The sequence below is a fragment of the Macrosteles quadrilineatus genome, unplaced genomic scaffold (genome assembly GCF_028750875.1).
Source record: "Macrosteles quadrilineatus isolate MER2022 unplaced genomic scaffold, UCM_ALF_1.0 Scaffold_9__3_contigs__length_116548681, whole genome shotgun sequence".
Taxonomy (NCBI): domain Eukaryota; kingdom Metazoa; phylum Arthropoda; class Insecta; order Hemiptera; family Cicadellidae; genus Macrosteles; species Macrosteles quadrilineatus.
This window is the reverse complement of record NW_026542602.1, coordinates 6,994,102-7,013,896: the sequence shown is the minus strand read 5'-3', so window position 1 is coordinate 7,013,896 and position 19,795 is coordinate 6,994,102. Positions and strand designations below refer to the sequence as shown.

The window sequence follows — 19,795 nt, the reverse complement described above, 5'->3', positions numbered from 1 at the left end:
TTACCCTAAAGTAAAATGACATAAGTATTTACAACTTACGAGGTAATAGCTTTAAATGTTTAAAACATTGTTGAATACATACTAATTACTCAATAAAACCACAAAGCAACAATACAATTGGATGAGAAAATAAATAAAACTGTACACAATATATTGGTTTTTGTACACTACAGCATTAGAATTTCAACAGACTACAAATGACTAGTTTTAATTATTCTTATGAATAATTAATGTAAAGGAATAGAATTGTTCTGTGATAATTTGTGTTTACACCTTACTTGTGTCTTCTAAACTTGATGCAGATTAAGTTTTGTGGAAAACAGACTGTGAAACTTTTGTAATAATACTAAGATTTTCTGTTTCACTCCGACTTGAGTGGTTTGTATCCGGCGTAAATCCAGCGCCGCTCCATATTGGCGCCGATTCCGGATAATTCCTGTTGGAACATGCTGGGAAACCTGGACATCAACGTCTCAACTTCGCTCGTCTTCAGGTTCGGATCAAGCTTTTGTAGATACGACCATATGTAATCCACGCCTGCGCCGAACGGATGTACGTGCAGGAAAATTGAGATCAGACCTGGAAAACAACGAATACAATCTTGATATCACATGGAAGAAACAGCTATACACGTTAATACTCACTTAAGAGTTAATTTGCTTTGACTACGGTTAGGAGTGTACAAATAGTGATTTTGAGGTTAAAAACTAATCAAATAGAATACTTCAAAAATGTCTATGTAAATATTTAGGTTCCACCAAAATAATGTCAAATCACAAACTCGAAATTGTTCTAAGGTTGATCCTGTATTCAACCTTTGACTACTGATAGCACAAGACATTTCATCCCCATTTAAAAGTTACAGTTTTAGTATAATAATGGACACAGTTGAATTGACCCAAAGCCAGAGTGACAGATGTAAATTACTGATCTATGTCAAACTAGACAAAGTAATGGGGCAACTTATTAAGCTATAACATGTTTTAACTATAGCCCATTCAAAAAATTTAGGCAGTTTGAGAGGAAGTTCCCCCACCACTATTTTCTGCTTAATGAATGTTGCTGCTGATTGGTGTTTTGACAAATCTCAGATGTTAAGCTATAATGGTAGATTCAAGATGTGGAAAGGATAGATTTCTTCGCCTAAAACTACCTAAAAGCAGTATAAGGTTGAAAATAAAATCGTATGCAGTAGCACACACTGCGAGCAGCTCAAATAGTTTTTAAATAACAAAAAAAATATTTTAACAAACTAAAACAACTAACCGATCAATTTAGCCTCTTTCTCGGACAACTTTGAAGTCAGTAGAAGAATAGAGTCGGTTGTGTCGACTTCAGCTGTTTCAGTCTCGTCTTTCAAAGCCTCATCTCCTTCCTTGCTTTCTTTCTCCTTCGCCGCCTTAACAGCTTTCAGTCGCTCTTTCAGCTCCAACACTTTGAGTTCTTCTTCTCCTTGTTTTCTCTTTGCATCCAACAATTGCTGAAACGGTTTAATATTAATATGAGGGAAAGGTAAAAATAAACTCAAATCTATAAGTATAAAAGAGGATGTTTGTATATTTGTTTGGCAGTGATAAACTCAAGACACCGCTGAACCGATTGCCACGAAACTTGGTACATACGTGTAGAATTTCATAGAATAGGTTTATACACCATCAATTTCGTGATCCGTCCAATCGGCTCCGCCCCAGTGGCTCTGGAGTTTCCCATGTTAACCTTATGAGAAATGGAATTAATGAATCTTAACAGCTGTTTCAATTAAACAAGTTGGTTCTGTTCTATGATGTTCAATAGCATTAAAGTTACAAGGATTACCAACAGGGTGCAGCACTATTATTTCTTTTACATTTATGACAACAGCTAATTTGCAACCAAAAGGTGAGTGAGCGTAGCGAACGAACTTCAAACTGGAGGCGAGTTAGCGTAGCGAACAAGCTAACCTGAAGGCAAGTGAGCGTAGCGAACGAGCTAACCTGAAGGCAAGTGAGCACAGCGAACGAGCTCCAACCTAAAGGTGAGTGAGCGTAGCGAACGAACTTCAACCAGGACGTGATTGAGCCATGCGAACGAGATCATCTTGAAAATTAAGAAGTTAAACGGGGCAAAGCCCGCAGGTTACAGCTAATTACATAAAATTGTACTGTTTGCTGTTAAAACGGTGGCAGATTTAAGCAGAAGACGATGAGTGTGAAATTATGGCCCTATTGCCATGTAACCTCTAACAATAGCAACACTTTTGTGAAGAAATTATTTACTGAGTGTAGTTTGTGGGTAAAATAGGCATTTTCACGACTTTTTAATGTAAACCAATTTTTAACTTGGATTGATTACCTGTTGTATTTATTAAAAGCTGTATTTGCTTGAATTATCATATTATATGTATTTCATTTGTTTTGTATTTTTATGTCTGAAAGATCTGTTTTACACGCTTCTTGTTTTATTTTTAGTCCTTCATTCTTCGAGGATTCATACAATTTGTTTTCCTCAAACAGTGTCTAATTAACCATCCTTTGACTTTTTACAACAGTTATTTAATCCAAGATTTGTTATGTTTATGTAGATAATGGTTTTTAGAAGGAAATAGTTATTTGTGTAACTAGTGGTGAAAGTGGCAATTTGCTGCACACGAGAGCAATGTTTACACACGAGCCGCAGGCGAGTCACTATAAAGCATACAAATAATTAGTCTTTCAAACACTATACAACGCGTTTTTAGGTTCAGCTGGCAACACAAATGGTGCCCTAGAGAAAGTAGTACCCGCGGTCTCGAGTGCAGCAAAGGCCTTTTTCACTCGTGTTACACATTATATTTTTCCTACAGTCACTATAAAGCATTTAAATAATTAGTCTTTCAAACACTATACAACACGTTTTTAGGTTCAGCTGGCAACACAAATGGTGCCCTAGAGAAAGTAGTACCCGCGGTCCGTATCACTCCGCTATTTTTCCTCGGCAAGAAATGTGCTCCACGTTTTGAGAATATAGTTCCGTATGTTTTTGTAATTTGAAGTGGTTTCCACGCCTAAAAAAAAGGTATTTTCTTGTTTATTAAGATAGTAGGAATGTTTTAAAAACGTTTAAAAGAAAAGTACAGAAAGTTCAGAAATACCGTAACTATAAACACGAAATGACAGGTTAAATATTTCCAAGCATACACAGATTACGTGCATAATAGAACCACGCTGTTTTGTGTTGTTTCGTTGAAATCCTGATGTGCGGCAAAGTATAAACCGTACGGCAAAGTATAAATATGCAGCAATTAGCAGCTTTCTGTACTATAAACAGTACAAGGAAGCCAACTTTGTCGGGTGACTGTAGGAAAAGGTACATTAAAGAAGTAGGAAATCACACAAGATAAGAGCTCTAGGTGGATTATCGCATACAAAAATTCATAATACATTCCACTTGATATTTTTCCTACAGTTACCTGACAAAGTGGGCTTCCTTGCACTGATTATAGCACGCCAAGTAGCTAATTGCTGCATTTACCTACTTTTGCCACACTCATTTGTTTGCCGTACTCCAGTATTCCAACCAAACAACACAAAACAGTGTGGTTTTAATTTATTTACTCATTTATTTTATACTAGATAGACCTACATGTACGCTTGAAAATAAGTTGGCAACACTTAAAGATACTAAGACTACAATCAGTGCAGTGGTGCAGTGTTTCCCATTTCGTTCAACGCTAGGGTTTAACCTAATCTAAAAAGTGTTGTTTAGTGGAAGGACTACTTGTTTATATGCTTTATAGTAACTGTAGGAAACATATAATGTGTAACACGAGCGCAAAGGGCCTTTGCTGCATTTGAGGTACTTTCCATACTTGCCTATGGCTTGTGCGTAAACATTTCTCTCATGTGCAGCAAAGTGCCACTTCGCACACTAGGTAGTTACACAAATAACTATTTCCTCTCTAAGAGTGCTTGGCGTGGTGAATATAAAGTTTAATGTGTTCTTTCTTCCCTTAAGGATGAAAGGAATCGCTTACCTGCTGCATGCCTTGAAGTGTTTGCTGACACATTTTCAGTTGTTTGTCTTTTTGATCAAGTTCTGTCTTCAAATCTACTTTGACCAGATCTACTTCATTCTTGTAAGCCTCCAACTGACACCGCAAACTGTCGTTTTCTTCCTGCATCAAGAATAAAAGGTTCTAGTTTTACACTTAAAAACATGGTATACAGGGTGATCAACTCAAGGAGGCCACCATTGGGATTTTGGAAACGGTAAGAATTAGAGAAAACTTTAAATGGGGGACATTCCTTTATTTTTTGTGTTTAATAACCGTTAAACCGTAAATAATTACCGTTTCCAAAATCCCAATGGTGGCCTCCTTGAGTTGATCACCCTGTATAGGTAAGTCAATTTACAGGGTTCCCCAGGACTTTGGCCAGTGTTGTTTAAATTGTATATTTTAGTATGATTCAAGTAATTTAATATTAAATTGAACTTTCCACGAACTTTATTTTATATCCTGAAATTTACAGGACTAATTCAATTCCAAACTATTGAATGGTTAGTCATTTTAATTAACTAAATCAAAAAGTTTTTTTTTCAAAACAAAATCAAATTTTGAATTTCTATTCCCATTTGACAGTTGATAAACTATCCCCAAAAAATCAGAACTAAGGAAATTTAATTAATTGTCTTTTAAGTTTTTTAAGTCAGAACAGGGAATTTTCTCCTAGTTCAGGATTCAGGGCCACATATTGATGGTTCAAATCCCGTCTTGGTCAGGTCGGGTGAACGAAGATGACTGTGATGGGTGGAATCTTTGCGACGCGATCCTCAAATCAGGGATTTTGCTACTTTTTGCCTTTTGTTACTGATAAAGGTTTCCACCGAGAACTTGTTTTAAAATATTTTGTTTATGCGGGGGTTTAGACTATATTTTGATGAGAGAAAACAACTTCAATATTGGCAACTGTAAGACTACATGGAAACAACATAAAAACTAAACTTTTAACTTAGTATATGTGTATGTTGAAGAGTGGCAAAGCACCTTAAATCAGGTACCCTGGTACTCTACACTTTTCCTTACTGTGAATTAAATAAGCACTCCATAAGTTTAATCTTAAAAAAAATGGTGTTTTTATATTCACAAGATTAAGGGAAACAGGAATACAAATTGACATAACTAAGTCACCGAATGATCCATGAAGTTTAAAGGATTACTACCTTAAGTGCAGAGGTAGGGTCGTCTTTCTTGTGCTTCTTTCTCGGTCCGCCCATGTAACCAAACTGTTCCTCGTCAGTATCGGACACTTCCATCTCCTCGTCTCCACCAGCGAGCAGATTATCTTCCAACTCCACAGTTTTTATTTCCTATAACACCCGTGCAAATGTAAGGGATCCATTTTGCTTCTTGGGTTGGTGACTAAGACTGAAAACATACCTTGGGCTTCACCTGTGCAAATGCAATGGATTTTGTTGCTCTTTACGCATATGACGAAGACGCTGAAGTTGTATGTACTCTAACCATAGCCATTAACCAAATCAGTAAATGGATTTAGAATTTCTTATTTTAAATTACTTTTATATCATCAAACTATTTTCACATGGTCCAATTACTTTGAAGATTCTGATTTGGATGTTATTGATTTTAGAATTTTGTTAAGTTAGCAAAATAATTAAATCTCTTAACAACATTATTTAATATACTTTGCTGCTTCCAAGTCGAGGAATTTTGTTATGGTAGTTTTTAGAAAATTTTTTAATGGTGGTCTTTTAAGAAAATTTTGAAAACACAGATTGGGCAAGTTGATTACGTACGTACAACTACCCCCCCATGTTGACACAGGTTATTGTTTAAACCTTCACTTAAAAATATGTCAAAATAATAAAGTCTTTTTTTTAAGACGTGACATTTTCTTACAGTTGTAACCTACCTGACGATACATAATCCAAGTTTGAATTTTGAAGAATTTATGTATGATTACAATACATAAATCCAGCCTTAAAATCTATTTTGTGACACGACTAAATACACTTATGTATTTCACCTTCTTACTCTCTTGATGGAATTGTTGATGACAGTTTAAATTTGGATACCGTCCAGATCTTCCAGAATTGTTGGTAGGGTTTGCTTTTACACAACTCACCTTCATTCCCTGACTATGGTTTTGAGAGAAGGCGTCACCAAAACCTTACTTAACGAGACTTTCAGGTTGTCGTCCAATGTGAACGGAATCAGTCTTATACTTACTCAAATTTGCACAAAAGGCACACTTACATCCCAAAGTATCAAGAAGTTTTGGAAATTGAAAACAAGAACAGGACTTATAAGATATTAGGTTGAATAGATTTTATGATGAAGCAATTGCAATATTAAATCTATAAACACTTAAACTTACCTTTTTAATGCAACCAACATTTGTGAAAAGATCCCTAACTGGTAAGAACAAAGTGTTTGAATTTATATATTACAATGTTTTGACTGCTGACTCTAGTATTCCAACAGATTTTTCAGTTGAATTTAAACCCTAGAAGTGCTTTAATTTCAGATTACAAATATTCAATATGCGCTACAGATATAATGTTAAAAAATTATAATATTAATTGTGGCTTATTCATTAGTCTTTAGGTTCTTGTTAAATAAATACATTTCTAGACTTTTGGTTAAATTTTTGAACCACTAAAATGAAGAGTTTATTTTTCTAAACTTTCAGCTTAAATACTAGGGATGGACGAGATTGGATTTTTAGTTTGAGACGAGACGAGACGAGATTTTTTTATTTCTCATAAAATTTCGAGACGAGATCTAGACAGGATTTCCCTTCTCATACACAACAGGAAATGCACGTTCAAAATTTTTACCTGATTTTGTAACATTGTTAGATGACTGTTTAAATACAAAAATAATGATAATAGGCAAGAATATTTACAATCTTTTATTAAAAAACATCAGCATAACATTTTTTTATTAATCACGCCTAACTTATTAAAAATGCCTACAATTAGGAAACATAGTGATATCAGTTAGGATAGAGTTCAACTTATCCTAAAATAAAATAAATCATAAAATAAAAGCAATATTCATTTTTCTAAAATAGTTACTTGTTTTGACTTTTTATGGTAATAAAACATTCCTCACACTGCTTACACTTAACAAAACTTCTCAAATGTTATTAAAGTAATATTATTAAAATAATTGAAGTAATATTTACATTTAAAGAATGAATTAAATAAGAACGCCTTCGCAAAGGAAACGCAACTACAACACGCTCCTGTATTGCGGGTATTGCATTTACTTTCTGCAGGCGTTTTTTATTTTTTTATTTTTTATTCTTGTCTCGATAAAAATCTCGGCCAAAAAGAAATCTCGTCTCATGTAACGAGATGTAAAATTTCCCGAAAATTTCCCGAAATTTCGAGACTTGACCATCCCTATTAAATACCTTATGTTAAAATATTAAAATTATGTTCTCCAAAGACAGTGGTTTGAAAATATACCGTTAATTAAACTCTGATATTTCCTACGATTAAATGTACTTGTTTAAATGTAATGTTGGAGAAGGCTGCTACTTTTGACAGTTTAATTTAGAACAAGTTTTTTATAGCAAACATCACAGAGAGCAATTGTTTATTTTATAGTTGAGTTGGGCCGATGTTGTGTTTATTTATCTAGTAAGGATTTTGTTTCACTGACCTCACAGCTTGTTATGTCCTAAACAGTAAAAGAATACAATCGAATTAAAATGATTCCTTCATATATTTCCAAAACCGGTTAAAATATAGCTATGATAGTAACCAATCACTACAGTACAGACACACAAGTAATTGGGAAGTTCAGCGCTTCTACGGTTAAACTTGCCAAACCTCATCACTTTGTAATTGACAGACAGTATTGTTGTTGGGTACACGTGCTGCAATACCTACCGTAGCTTGCTTCTTCCACATTTCTATGTTCTTGCGTTGGGCTTTGGTGAAGTGGTCCCAGACCTTCTTGTGAGATGCGGCCGAGAATACTCGCTCAATCTGACTGACTTTTGAGACAGATTAAAACATGAGTACAGTTCGGGCAGACTCGTATACTTACTCTCCGTGTGGTCCCCCAACCGTGATTAAAAACATTTCTCCGGTAAAACCAGTTTGTGATTTGAATTTGTTAAAAAGCTACCGATGTAGGAGTACGCTTTCTATCAAACTCAATACAATTGCAGAAGCTTTTGTAAAAGGTGGACTAGAAACTGGAACCATCGCAAATGAACCCCTACATGGCACAGAGGAAACTCCTGATTTTGCCTAATTTTGTGACACTAAGACCATGTGAAATTATAAAGAAAAGATTATGAAGAAAGTTGACAGAATGTCAGCAAGTTGTAGAAAAATGGGATTAAGTTATTGGGTAAACATTGGTATTGTAATCATGGTGAAAAATCAAATATGCCTCAGGTAGACAAGCCCAACATTGATGGTAAGAATCTATTTTCAAGCTCAAAAGAATAAATAAATGTTAGTGTCCACAATGTCTATCCTACAATAAATACAAGACACCAATTGTTGAAGTTCAAATGCAAACGAATGTGAGAGGGGAAAAACGTTATGGAAATAAAGAATATCAAAACTGAGACGATCCATGATAAAAAATTTGAATCTGCGGCAAATAAAACATGTTTAGCGCAAAGATTGAACAAAATCTAAAATTAACAAATTCGCTAACCCCAACAAGAAGTTTCTTTTCAACGAGATGAAGACTTAATTTAATGCACATTAGTACTTCACTGGAGAAATGAGTGTTTTGGAGACAGTTGGGAAACCACACCTGACGACACATTTTACATAACCCAGAAGTTGGAGGTATTTCTAGACTAAAGAGAGTTACCATGGGTGATGGAAAAGTTTGGTGAATCGGGGAACTCAAACGGCTAGACTGTTTGCAAGTAAGTAAGCTGTAACGGACATTGGTAATAAACATTTGAAGTGAGTTAACTCAGTGGCAAATCTGAATCTAAAAAAAAAAGATTTGAAATACACGTTTGAGAATAGTAGTATTTGAAACTAACGATTTTAATATCAGTGGGATTCTCAAACGCTTGTATTTTTAAAACGGTCTTCCATTCCTTGACATTGTATAGATCAGATGATGAAATGATTTCTTGAAATAGTCGCTTGTATGTGGTTATTTTAATGACTAAGAAAAAGTAAGTGAATTTGTATGGAACTACTAGGAATTTTGAAAAAATTGTCAATAGACTACGGCTAAGCCCACAACACATGCACACATTCACAACAGAGTTACGTTGATCTCTTTTAAAAAGAAATTTTGATTTCTCAAAGAAAAAAAGGATTTTTGGTCGTCAGGTAGTAAAAATAGCACAATCGCAAGGTAATTACGGGTGTTGCCCCCAATGTGATAGAGTACAGAACACAGATAGTTTCACAATTACAGAAGACAATTACGTAGTCGTCTTGATCACAGGAGACAATTACAATGCTCATACAGTAGACTCCCTCTTATCCGGACACCTTTTAACCGGACATCGGTTTAACCGGACTACACTCGGCGGAAATGACATCTCTTTAACCGGACAATTTTTATCAGCACATTGGTTTAACCGGACTAGATTGGCAGGAAGTGGGCAGTACTGAAACAACTGTTCTCGTGGGAAAGATTTGAGACCAGTGATCACGTGTCTAAATACAATGCTCTCATAAATTTAGGTCGAATATCACAGTAAACAGTCCGTTTTAACAAGTTTTTGGGGACGTCGGTTTAACCGGAAAACCCGTTATCCGGACTGGCCTCGGTCCCGAGGAGTCCGGATAAGAGGGAGTCTACTGTACCCAAAATAATTTAAGACGAGGTTAAAAAGGACTTCCACACTCTGCTTAATAAAAACTTAACCAATAGTAAGACTTGTTTACAACTAGAGGAGTGACTGTTCTTACCCATAATGGTCTCAATAACCACTGTTCTAGCGCCAATGTTCCTTAATTTCCATAATTTCTAGTTTTAATCTAGCCCAAGACCTCTTTGGCTGCATGGCAGATCTACATGGCACAAAAACGCTGGATACCATAAGGACAAGGTGCCCAAGGTAGTGGTAGCTTACTTTCTCCATTCTCCACAGGTGCATATTCTTGAATTTTGGAATCCTTCTTGCCTGTCTGCGTACATAGATCTTACCAGATAAACTGAAGAGTAGGAATGGTGGAAACTCCAAGGCCTATTGGGAATCACCAGTTTGATCTGTGAGAAGTTCCTTACTAACTACCCAAAACCCATCAGGATATGTATCAAAGTAGAGATCCAACCAGTTAATTTGTCACTGTAATTTTTACAAGGTTAGAGCATGGGACTTTTTCTTTTGAGTCGTAGGTTCTAATCTCAGTAATCCCAACAATTTTTTTAAGTATAAATTATTTTTGAGTGAAAGTCCTTTTTTGATCCTCATTGTAACTTAGGCTTCCTGATATACAGGGTGATTGATATAAGTGTGCCAGCCGTTTTATTCGAAAACCATAAGAGATGTCAAAAAAAGTTAAATGGTAAGTGCCTTGGATTTTTTATTAAAAAAATTGTAGTCAAGTCAAAAACATTATTTTAGCCGCCATTTTTCCAATATGGCCGCCAACTTTGATTTTTCTTATGGAACACCCTGTATTTTATGATGTATTCTGGTAGGAAATGTAATTTTAAGACGATTTTATTCTTGTGATTTTTTTCATAAACCTAACCGTTTCAAAGATAATAATGGTTTAAGTTGTGAAATTTTGAATGGTTTTCGAATAAAACAGCTGGCATGCTTGCTTAGGCCTGTATCGAAACTCTTTCTCATGCAAAAATTTCAAAACTTTAACCATTATTATCTTTGAAACGGTTAGGTTTATGAAAAAAATCACAAGAATAAAATCGTCTTAAAATCACATTTTCTACCAGAATACATCATAAAATACAGGGTGTTCCATAAGAAAAATCAATGTTGGCGGCCATATTGGAAAAATGGCGGCTAAAATAATTTTTTTGACTTGACTACAATTTTTTTTATAAAAAATCCAAGGCACTTACCATTTAACTTTTTTTGATATCTCTTATGGTTTTCGAATAAAACGGCTGGCACACTTATATCAATCACCCTGTATAGTTTTTTTTCCAGTAAAGCAGTTTTGCCCGATTCACCAAACTTATCATTTGTGTCACCATAATAGAACAGTAGATTAGCAGAATGGATCTACAGCTGTATCAAGCTCCATCCCAAAGGCCCTGCAGCATGTCTGAAAGTTTTCTTACCATTTTCATTTTACTCAACATACATAGGTAGAACTGGTTAAACACTAGCTTTAATCTTGCTAACTCCTAATATATTTGTTTTAACTTTCAAATGAAGCAATTCTCTAAACTGGAGTAGAATTTTGTACAGTACAAAACCAAGGAAAAAAGTTTTATTTTCTTTAAGTCACGACCCTAATTTAGGAACTTGCGGACTTCCTTTCTCTACACTTGAAAAAGCCAGGAGAGGAAAAATTGTGTGTTATGTGATGTTCTATGGCCTACCTGTATTCCTTTTAAGGTAAACTATATCTGCTACATTCTACAGATCAAAATCCTAAGCTTACAATCTTCCATTCAAAAAACTAGTTTGTGTTAATTTAGGTAAATCAATTAAACATTTTAAGTGGTCAAACAAAAACAATTTATCAAATGTTTTTTAAACATATTGTTACGTTCTAGTAAATATAACTGTTGAGTTTCATCTCCTTTAAAAAATTGGAATCGAAACTAGACTGCAATGTAGTAGTGATGTTTCAAAAGCAAAACTCATATGAAAAACTACAAAACATTTCAATAATTTTGCTGATTTCAAAATCTAAACCTCAATAGTGCTAGATTCCGTCCTTACTTTTTACAAATCTTGTTCTTTTCAGAAATCACACACTGTAACTTTGCAATGAACTGTTTAACTTTTTGTCCGTGTAATAAGGTTTAACGATTCAAGTTTTGAGTTTTCAGACACAATTTTGTTTAGTTCTGTTTTAGATTCAACACTTAACCGTAACAACACATAGGCCCTACCCAAACAGTACTTAAACACAAGAGCGGTAATAGCCATTGAGATGAACATGAATACTTAGTAAGCAGGAACAGTAGAACCTTCCATAACCGACATCATGTCAACCAACACAGATACCTAGCTTATTTAATTGTGAGTGGGCTTATAGTGTACATTTTTTAATTGTACCTAGGCCTACAAAAAAACTTAATGTGTGTGTTCTGGTTCAATAAAAAAAAAAACATTTCAGCAAAATGTATTTGTTGAAAAACAATTTCTTTATCTCTCGTATCCAAGGAGAGATCCAATTAGTTAATTTATCCCTTATCAGGGTAGCATGAAGCTAAGATTTATGTTTTTGGAATGTTTGGTCCTTAGAAAATCCAAAAATTCTTGATCCAATGTCCACTTCATGACGGATATAATAGGTTCAACTGTAAATACTTTCCCATCCTACACCTGAGTATCCTGACATACCACCTTGGTTGAAGATGCTGACTAGAGCGGCGAATGTTTAGGCTACTTACATTGAATCAGCAGGCCTTGCATCCGTCCCTTCATCAGCTCTTTGGCTCGGGTCAGCTCCTCCTCATACGTGGCTTTCTCCGTCAGCAGACGACGGACGTGGGAGTTGGTCGACTGTATCATGGAGTAGAACGTGTTTGCGTTGCGTTTGCTGCAGTCCCCCCGCTCCAACCAGGTGATCACTACCTGTACGGCTTTTGTAAACTGTTCGTCAGCTGCAACAGGGCAAGATCAAACGATAAAATTTAAGTTGTTAACTGTGATTCTTGGTACAGTAGTCCCAACTCAACGAATTGTGGATCGTAATGGTGGATAATCACAGTGTGTCCATTGAAATACCTACTGGTTTCTGTCTAAAAGCTAAACATAGAATCAGAATGGTTTCATTGCTTTACGCCTTATCAACTATCACAGCAACCAAAACAAAAATAAAAATATTATATTTCACCACCAGTCCCGAAAGTGATTTGAGGGCAAAATAATGGCTAACAAGAGAGGCAAAGCTGAGTGCAGGAAAGAACTATCGAGTCCTAGATTGGAACTTCTGTGACAAGTAGACCTAATGAACAATAATCAGAAATCAAAATCTTTTCATCGGAGATCAAAATCAGAGTCTTTTCATCACGTTTCAAATATTCACACAAATCTTCTTGGGTGAAAAAGTTATATTCATTAGTCCACCAATTCTCAAAGTTGTCATAGCATAGCTTTACAATTTATTTTAAAGTCAGGTGTTTCAACAATATCTTTTGTAATAAAGGAATCCTCAGTGTTGCTCCTTTCGAGTAAAACTGGAACTATGTTTGCTTAGGACAGAAAAAAGGTTAGTTTGGGACAGAAAAATAGTGTTTAGGGCAGGCAAAATAATGTTTTGAAATCGTCAAGCTGAGCTGAATGGAAATGGCCTATTGTGTATACAGAGTGATAAAAATATAATTATAGACTGCGGCGTGACCCTCACTACACATACAAAATTGGCTACATGTGGTTTACATAAATGTCAACTTCAGACTCACTTTTGATCTTCTCCGCCACGATGTTGGCCTCGTGGTCGCTGTAGTGTACGATAGGTGGAGGAGACGGCACTCGTAGTCTCTCCTTCTCTACTCTGTCTCTGTGTCGTTGTTCCCGTTGCAACTGTCTCTGTCGACACTCCCACTCGTACTGGTCGTCCCTGGCCTGGGCGTAGTCCACGTGTAGCCGCCCTGTGTTGGGAATGTCTGTGTTGTTGCCGATACACATTCGGTATCCTGCGGAAGAATAGACAATCAAACTATTTGTCATTCACGATTGGTATTAAGTTTTCTTTGGGTTTTGTATCAGGCATCTGATCGCGTTTTTAGGGATTAAAATACTCAACATAACAAAACAAGTCCACAAACCGTGCCAAAACAAGAAAATGCACTTAGAGAATAGAATGCTAGTCAAAACTCCTAGAGTCCATTTTGGTTTTCCGTCATCGTTTCGCCATGTGCCGACTGATGCTTACCCAAGCTCAATCGAGCACATATAGTAAAGCCATGTTAATTTTGTGCTTCAACTACCCTCCACTTGTATTAATTCTTTTTCTTTTTCAGCTGTACTACTGTAGGTTACTACTAATATACTATTACTGTATAGTTTTTCTTGTGTGATTTTATCTAGCTTTAATTGTGTTATTCAAATCATGCTGTTTTAAGGGAAGTATATTCTCACCTAAAGAACTGTTCAAATTTTATAAAATGTTGTACTGTAAACATTCTTGTATTTTGTTATCATAATGTAAAATACCCCCAATAATACCTTATATAACATTAACCATCAATAAAGATGAACTTTTAAAAAAAATCTTATTCTTTATTCAGTAAAATATTAACTTTTTTAAGCATTGTATTCTCACAACCTCTAGAAATTATAAAAAAAAATTAGGGTTTTGTAATTGTTTACTCAACAAACCATTACAAAGAAAATGACTGAAACTCAACTCACCGCTAAAGTAGAGAGCAGCGTCCACTGAAGCCTCATGCAGAAACCGTATGTGGCAGAACTTCTTGTTGTTCAGTCTAACAGTCAACATCTCTCCACAACGACCAAACAGTTCTCTGATCATGTCCTCTGTGTGGAAAACATATCTTGAGACAAACTTACTCCTTAGAGGTACAAAGTCGGATAGCTACAGGCCTTTGACACAAGAAAAGTGGCTCTAGTTGGTACCAAATAGAATCAATAACTTTTTAGCCTTAAGATGGGATATACCATTATATTGTCATATACACCTACTAGATAAGTGATGGCAATAACAGGTGATTTGATTATCCAAGACAATAAAAAATCCAGGGTATTTAAATAACACTTGTTATCAAGGATTACTTACTATTGAGTGTCTTATTGAGGTTCCACTATAAAACTAATCCAACTCTACGCACCTGTAGCATTCTCAGGTAAGCCGCCGACAAAGATGGTCTTACATCCAGGAGGTCTCTCTCTAGTGGAGGGGGGAGGAGCGTTAGGACTGGGGGGAAACAGCGTGAAGTTCTTGAATGTCATCACTTCCTTGACTGTAGACACTGGTGTCGGCACCATCGTACCATCAGCCATCACTGGCCCACTCGGGCCCATCATCATGTTGTACTGTAAGGACGAGAAATACTGTTAGGCCTTAGCAATAATGGTCAGTAATGCTCTCTGGTGAAAGGTGAAATAATACTTTTATTTTTGTCACCTATTTTTTTTAAGAGGTTGGCGTCTCGGCTCGTGCGTGGATTGTATCCAGCAAACTATGAGGTACAGTAAGCAATACAAGGATGAACTTTACTTACAAAAAGTAGTGGCAGACAGATATCAGAAATGCGAACCTACAACATAACTGCCTTGGGCTCAATGTCTACTGAATGAGTGTTTTGAGCCATTTTCCATACTTTTTTGGCACTTTAATGCAATTTCTTAAAAAGTTGTCCATGAAAATTACATTTCTTGAGTTTTATCGATCCCTTTTTCAACTCTTTTTCACAACTAATGGTGTAGGTCAACTTAAATACATTCTTTTCTACTAACTTTCCATTACAAGGCAAAGTGACGGACGTATAATAAAATTCAACTGACTCACTTGTCCCATCATCATGCTGGGGTCCATCATCTGCGGAGCCATCATGGGGTTCATACCCATCACGTTGACAGGGTAGCCGACCGGTCCCATCATGCCTCCCCACACTGCTCCGCCAGCTGTGTTGGCGGTGGAGGTAGTCTCCTGGAGGCTTGGCGGGGACATTGAGTCTCCTGCGTCCCTCTCACGACCATCGCGGCTGCTACCGTTGGTGCCCGAGTCTCGGTCATCCCTTCAAACAATTGATGTTGATTACAAACCGTCACCATTGACTGTTCAATGATCAAAGTATAAAAAATAAAATATAATTTTGTCCAGTAGCTACCTATGTGAATGGCTCATTTAACTTCGTTCTATTTGGGTGAAACAATTTGCTACAGCTGGTCCATATAGATGGGATACAATTACTTTAGAATCCAAAAGTCAATGATATTAGTCAATAAACATAAATGAAAATTATTAAAAAATTTCTCTTTAATAGTCTATGCCATTACACTCTCCACTATTCAGACACCTTAAACCAAACCCTCGTCTAAACTGAACAAATCATGACCATGAGAAGTGAATGCAAACAAAAAAGGAATATATTTACAACCACAAAGGAATATATTTACAACCACAAACAATGTTTACATCATTTAACATTACAACACTAAACTAAAGGCCTGCATTTCGACATGCCGTATTGAGCGTCGTAAAGGGACTTACAGCAGAACTTCACTAGGTAATTTAATTTGTAAGATCACTCGCATCTGTAAGGTTACTTGAAATCCTTATAATAGTCTCTAATTATTTTTAAATGCTTATTCTCACCTGCGATCCCTATCTCTATCTCGGTCTCTTCTCTCTCTGGTACGATCTCTCTCTCTAGTTCTATCTCTATCTCTGTCTCTACGACTCTCTCTATCCTGGTTGTCTCTACTGCTGTTCCTTTCTCTCTCTCTTTCTGCCAAAGCTTTTAGCTGTTCTCTTTCAAGGTCTTCCCCTGCAAAGAATTTTGTTGTTTTAACTGACACTGAGCCCCGCTATGAATCAGTTTAATCTAGAGGTTAAAATACCTTTAATCTGTCAATGTGATCAAATGTCACCGATGAACGGCGACCGTTTTCAGCCCAGCTGTGGGGCCATCTTCAGGCGATGAAGGAACATAAATATCACTCAGAAGAGGTTGTCATAAAGTCTATAGGTCATGAGAAACAACACATAAATACATTTTTTACAAATACACATGTAGTCACAAATTAACTGCCCGGCAGACGGTACGCGTACATTAAGTTGCTAGTCCAGACTGTCGTCACTGCCGTCTTGTCCATCTGCCATCCCCCTCCCCTTCTTTCAGTTCTTATCAGGTCCTTTCCGTGTTGTTATTGTTCTTTCAATGCCGACTGCTGTAGATTTTAAAAATGAGCGTTCGAAAAACAATGTTAGGCCTAATTATCTTTTAGAGCCTCAAACAAATTGTCATCACCCCCTAAAAGATAAAAGAAAATCCTCATCCGATAAAACTGAACTAACAACAGGTGTTTACAAAATTAATTGTGACACTTGCCCCAGTTTTTATATAGGTCAAACTGCGTGATCTTTCAAAGCACGTTTCAAAGAGCACCTGCCAAAGAAATCCACACAGAAACATAATTCCGCATTTGCTGAGTATCTAATAACAAACAATCATTCATACACTTTAATAGAAAATAATTTAGAAATTCTACAAATCCACAAAACTAAAGGCAGACATTTAAATGTACATTAGAAGAGTACGAGATCTACAAAGCTGGCAAGAAAAATCCACAGCACATTTTAAATGAAAAAGCCTCTTTTGAAAGTAATTTATTGTATGAAACATCAGTCCGCATTGAAAGAATAATAACAACACGGAAATGACCTTGATAAGAACTGGAGGAAGGGGAGGAGGATGGCAGATGGTCAAGACGGCAGTGACGACAGTCTGGACTAGCAACTTAATGTACGCGTACCGTCCGCCGCGCAGTTAATTTGTGGCCACACGTGTATTTGTAAAAAATGTATTTAGGCCTATGTGTTGTTTCTTATGACGTATTTATAGACTTTATGACAACCTCTTCGGAGTGATATTTATGTTCCTTCATCGCCTGGAGATGACCCCACAGCTGGGCTGAAACCGGTCGCCGCTCATCGGTGACATTTGATCACATTGGCGGGTTAAAGGTATTTTAACCCCCAGTTTAATTTAAATTTGTGATCAGGAGGCAAAAAGCAACAGAAATGAAGCAGTTTGTCGGACCCTAAATTAAAGAACTACAATGTAAGTTTATATCGTTTACCTAGAATACTCAGATACCTGATTTCTCGTGCTGCATGTACGAGTAAATAGTGGTGGGACTATTTTTGGGGTTTTAAAAACATATTTATTAATTTTGATAATTGATTTTTGACAACCATAACTTACTAACATTTAATTTCAAATTTCAATGAAGATCTTTCAGCCTTTCAGCTATTTATATTCATACTAAATAGAAAGGAGTGAGACTGGAAATTCACATTACGTATTGCACTTAAGTAGGCCTATAGGTCTAATAGAAAACCACATAAACTTACCTGACAGAGGCATCGGAGGTTTATTTTTGCTCGTGTTGAACTCTAGCGGGGCATCGTTGAGGCCAGGAACCATATTACCCATCATGCCTTGCGGGAAACCCTGTGGTCCGATCATTGGACCCATCATCATGGGACCACCCATCATTTGCCCTCCTCCTAGACATTTAACACATTGTCATTCAAGCTCAAACAGAAGTAAGCTTTGTATGATTAGAAAATTGTTCAGCTATTTTGTATTCTGGACCTTTCCTGTTCTACAAATTTTATGTTGGCTTAGTTAACTTGGGTTAAAACCAAAACATAAACTAAAACTTCAATTAATTGTTTAGGCATTGTTAAATAAAACTTATATAGGTCTGGAGGTAGTAGGCCTACTGTAGTGGTGGTAGTAGGGCCTACTAGTGGTAATAAGTTATGTAAGTATGGTACACTTATTTCACTATTTTGGACATTTTCGGATATTTTATGTAGGCTTAGGCCTAAATAATTAATGGAGTCTGATCAAAGTTTGACCATCCATTGGAGATGTAACTTTACAATAAACCATGTGATAGTTTTATGTCAGCCTATTTAAAAATGTAGGCCTAGGCGCATCATATACAACACACGCTTATATGTGCCATGCTGACCTTGTTGCGGACCCATCATAGGCATCTGCATCGGAGGTCCCATGGGAGGTGGGGGTGGTGGGGGATCTGAAAACAATACCAATGTAAATATTCCACCAATAACAAACTTTTTTTATGATGTTTAACTACCATGGGACCAAATTCCAATGCTTAGAAAAAACAAAGACCGTTTATTAGGTGTATCTTTACCCTAGGTCGAATACTATTCATTGATTGACCTATCCTACACAATCACTTCAGGAAAGATAGAGTAAAATCAAAGCAGTCCCTAATTGAGATAGCCTATAAAAACTTAGGCCCAAGGCCCAAGTAAAATTACAGCGGCTGCACTTTACTTGACATCCTACACTCATTCGAATGAAAATATTGATTGATAGGCCTATATCGATTAATCGATTGCTTCATTCGATATATCGTTTGGTTAGTTAGGTAAGGTTAACTTTACCGAATGAAAATATTGAATCGAAAAAAAACTATCGAATGAGTGTAGGACGTCAAGTAAAGTGCAGCCTTACATTTTACAAAGCGATACACAAGACCTAGGTTCTATGCAAAAACAATGTTTAATAGTAACATTAATTAATGAAAGGGTAAATTGATTGTCTACTTACTTAGAGGTAAAGGTGGGTTTCCAGGGTAGTTGAATGACATGTTCCAAGTTTATAAAATCATAAGAACTATTATTATGCTAGGTTATCAAAACCTAATATTTGAACGTACTATTTTAGTCTATTCAATGATGAACCAGTTCTGAACAAAACCAACACCTACTCTAAATCCGATTAAAAGTTATCAAAGGCCAAAGTAGAACATGAATAAATACCTCACCAGGACAACAAATAATAAAAAAAACATAAGTTAATCCAAAACTGGTCTCCAAGCAAAGAAACGAGTATGATGGATGAGAGGAGAGATGATGGCTGTATGGCCTTGAAGGTTGGGTTGAAGCAGAAGCACAAGCAAGCAGACAGAGAGAGACAGCAGACCACTGA

General features: G+C 36.2%; 1 protein-coding gene across 2 annotated transcripts; it reads right to left on the bottom strand.

Moving 5' to 3' along the window:
- On the bottom strand, positions 1-19,795 carry LOC129003152 (ecto-NOX disulfide-thiol exchanger 2-like). Of its 2 annotated transcripts, XM_054431407.1 has the most exons (14): positions 19,415-19,795; positions 18,804-18,869; positions 18,175-18,330; positions 16,414-16,585; positions 15,604-15,832; positions 14,924-15,128; positions 14,487-14,612; positions 13,535-13,768; positions 12,521-12,733; positions 7,879-7,985; positions 5,179-5,325; positions 3,992-4,132; positions 1,267-1,480; positions 1-579 (listed from the first exon to the last, which is right to left on the bottom strand). In XM_054431407.1, the coding sequence occupies exons 1-14, from the start codon at positions 19,452-19,454 to the stop codon at positions 362-364; spliced, it is 2,268 nt and encodes a 755-aa protein (XP_054287382.1). In that variant the 5' UTR covers positions 19,455-19,795; the 3' UTR covers positions 1-361. The 2 variants fall into 2 exon arrangements, with proteins under 2 accessions (XP_054287382.1, XP_054287383.1); XM_054431408.1 differs by lacking the exon at positions 18,804-18,869.

Coding starts and splice junctions, on each gene's coding strand:
- LOC129003152 (XM_054431407.1), bottom strand. CDS start 19,454: ATGTCATTCAACTACCCTGGAAACCCACCTTTACCTCTAA. Junction 18,331..18,803: donor TATGATGGGTCCGCAACAAG/GTCAGCATGGCA, acceptor TTAAATGTCTAG/GAGGAGGGCAAATGATGGGT. Junction 12,734..13,534: donor CGTGGCGGAGAAGATCAAAA/GTGAGTCTGAAG, acceptor GCCCTGTTGCAG/CTGACGAACAGTTTACAAAA.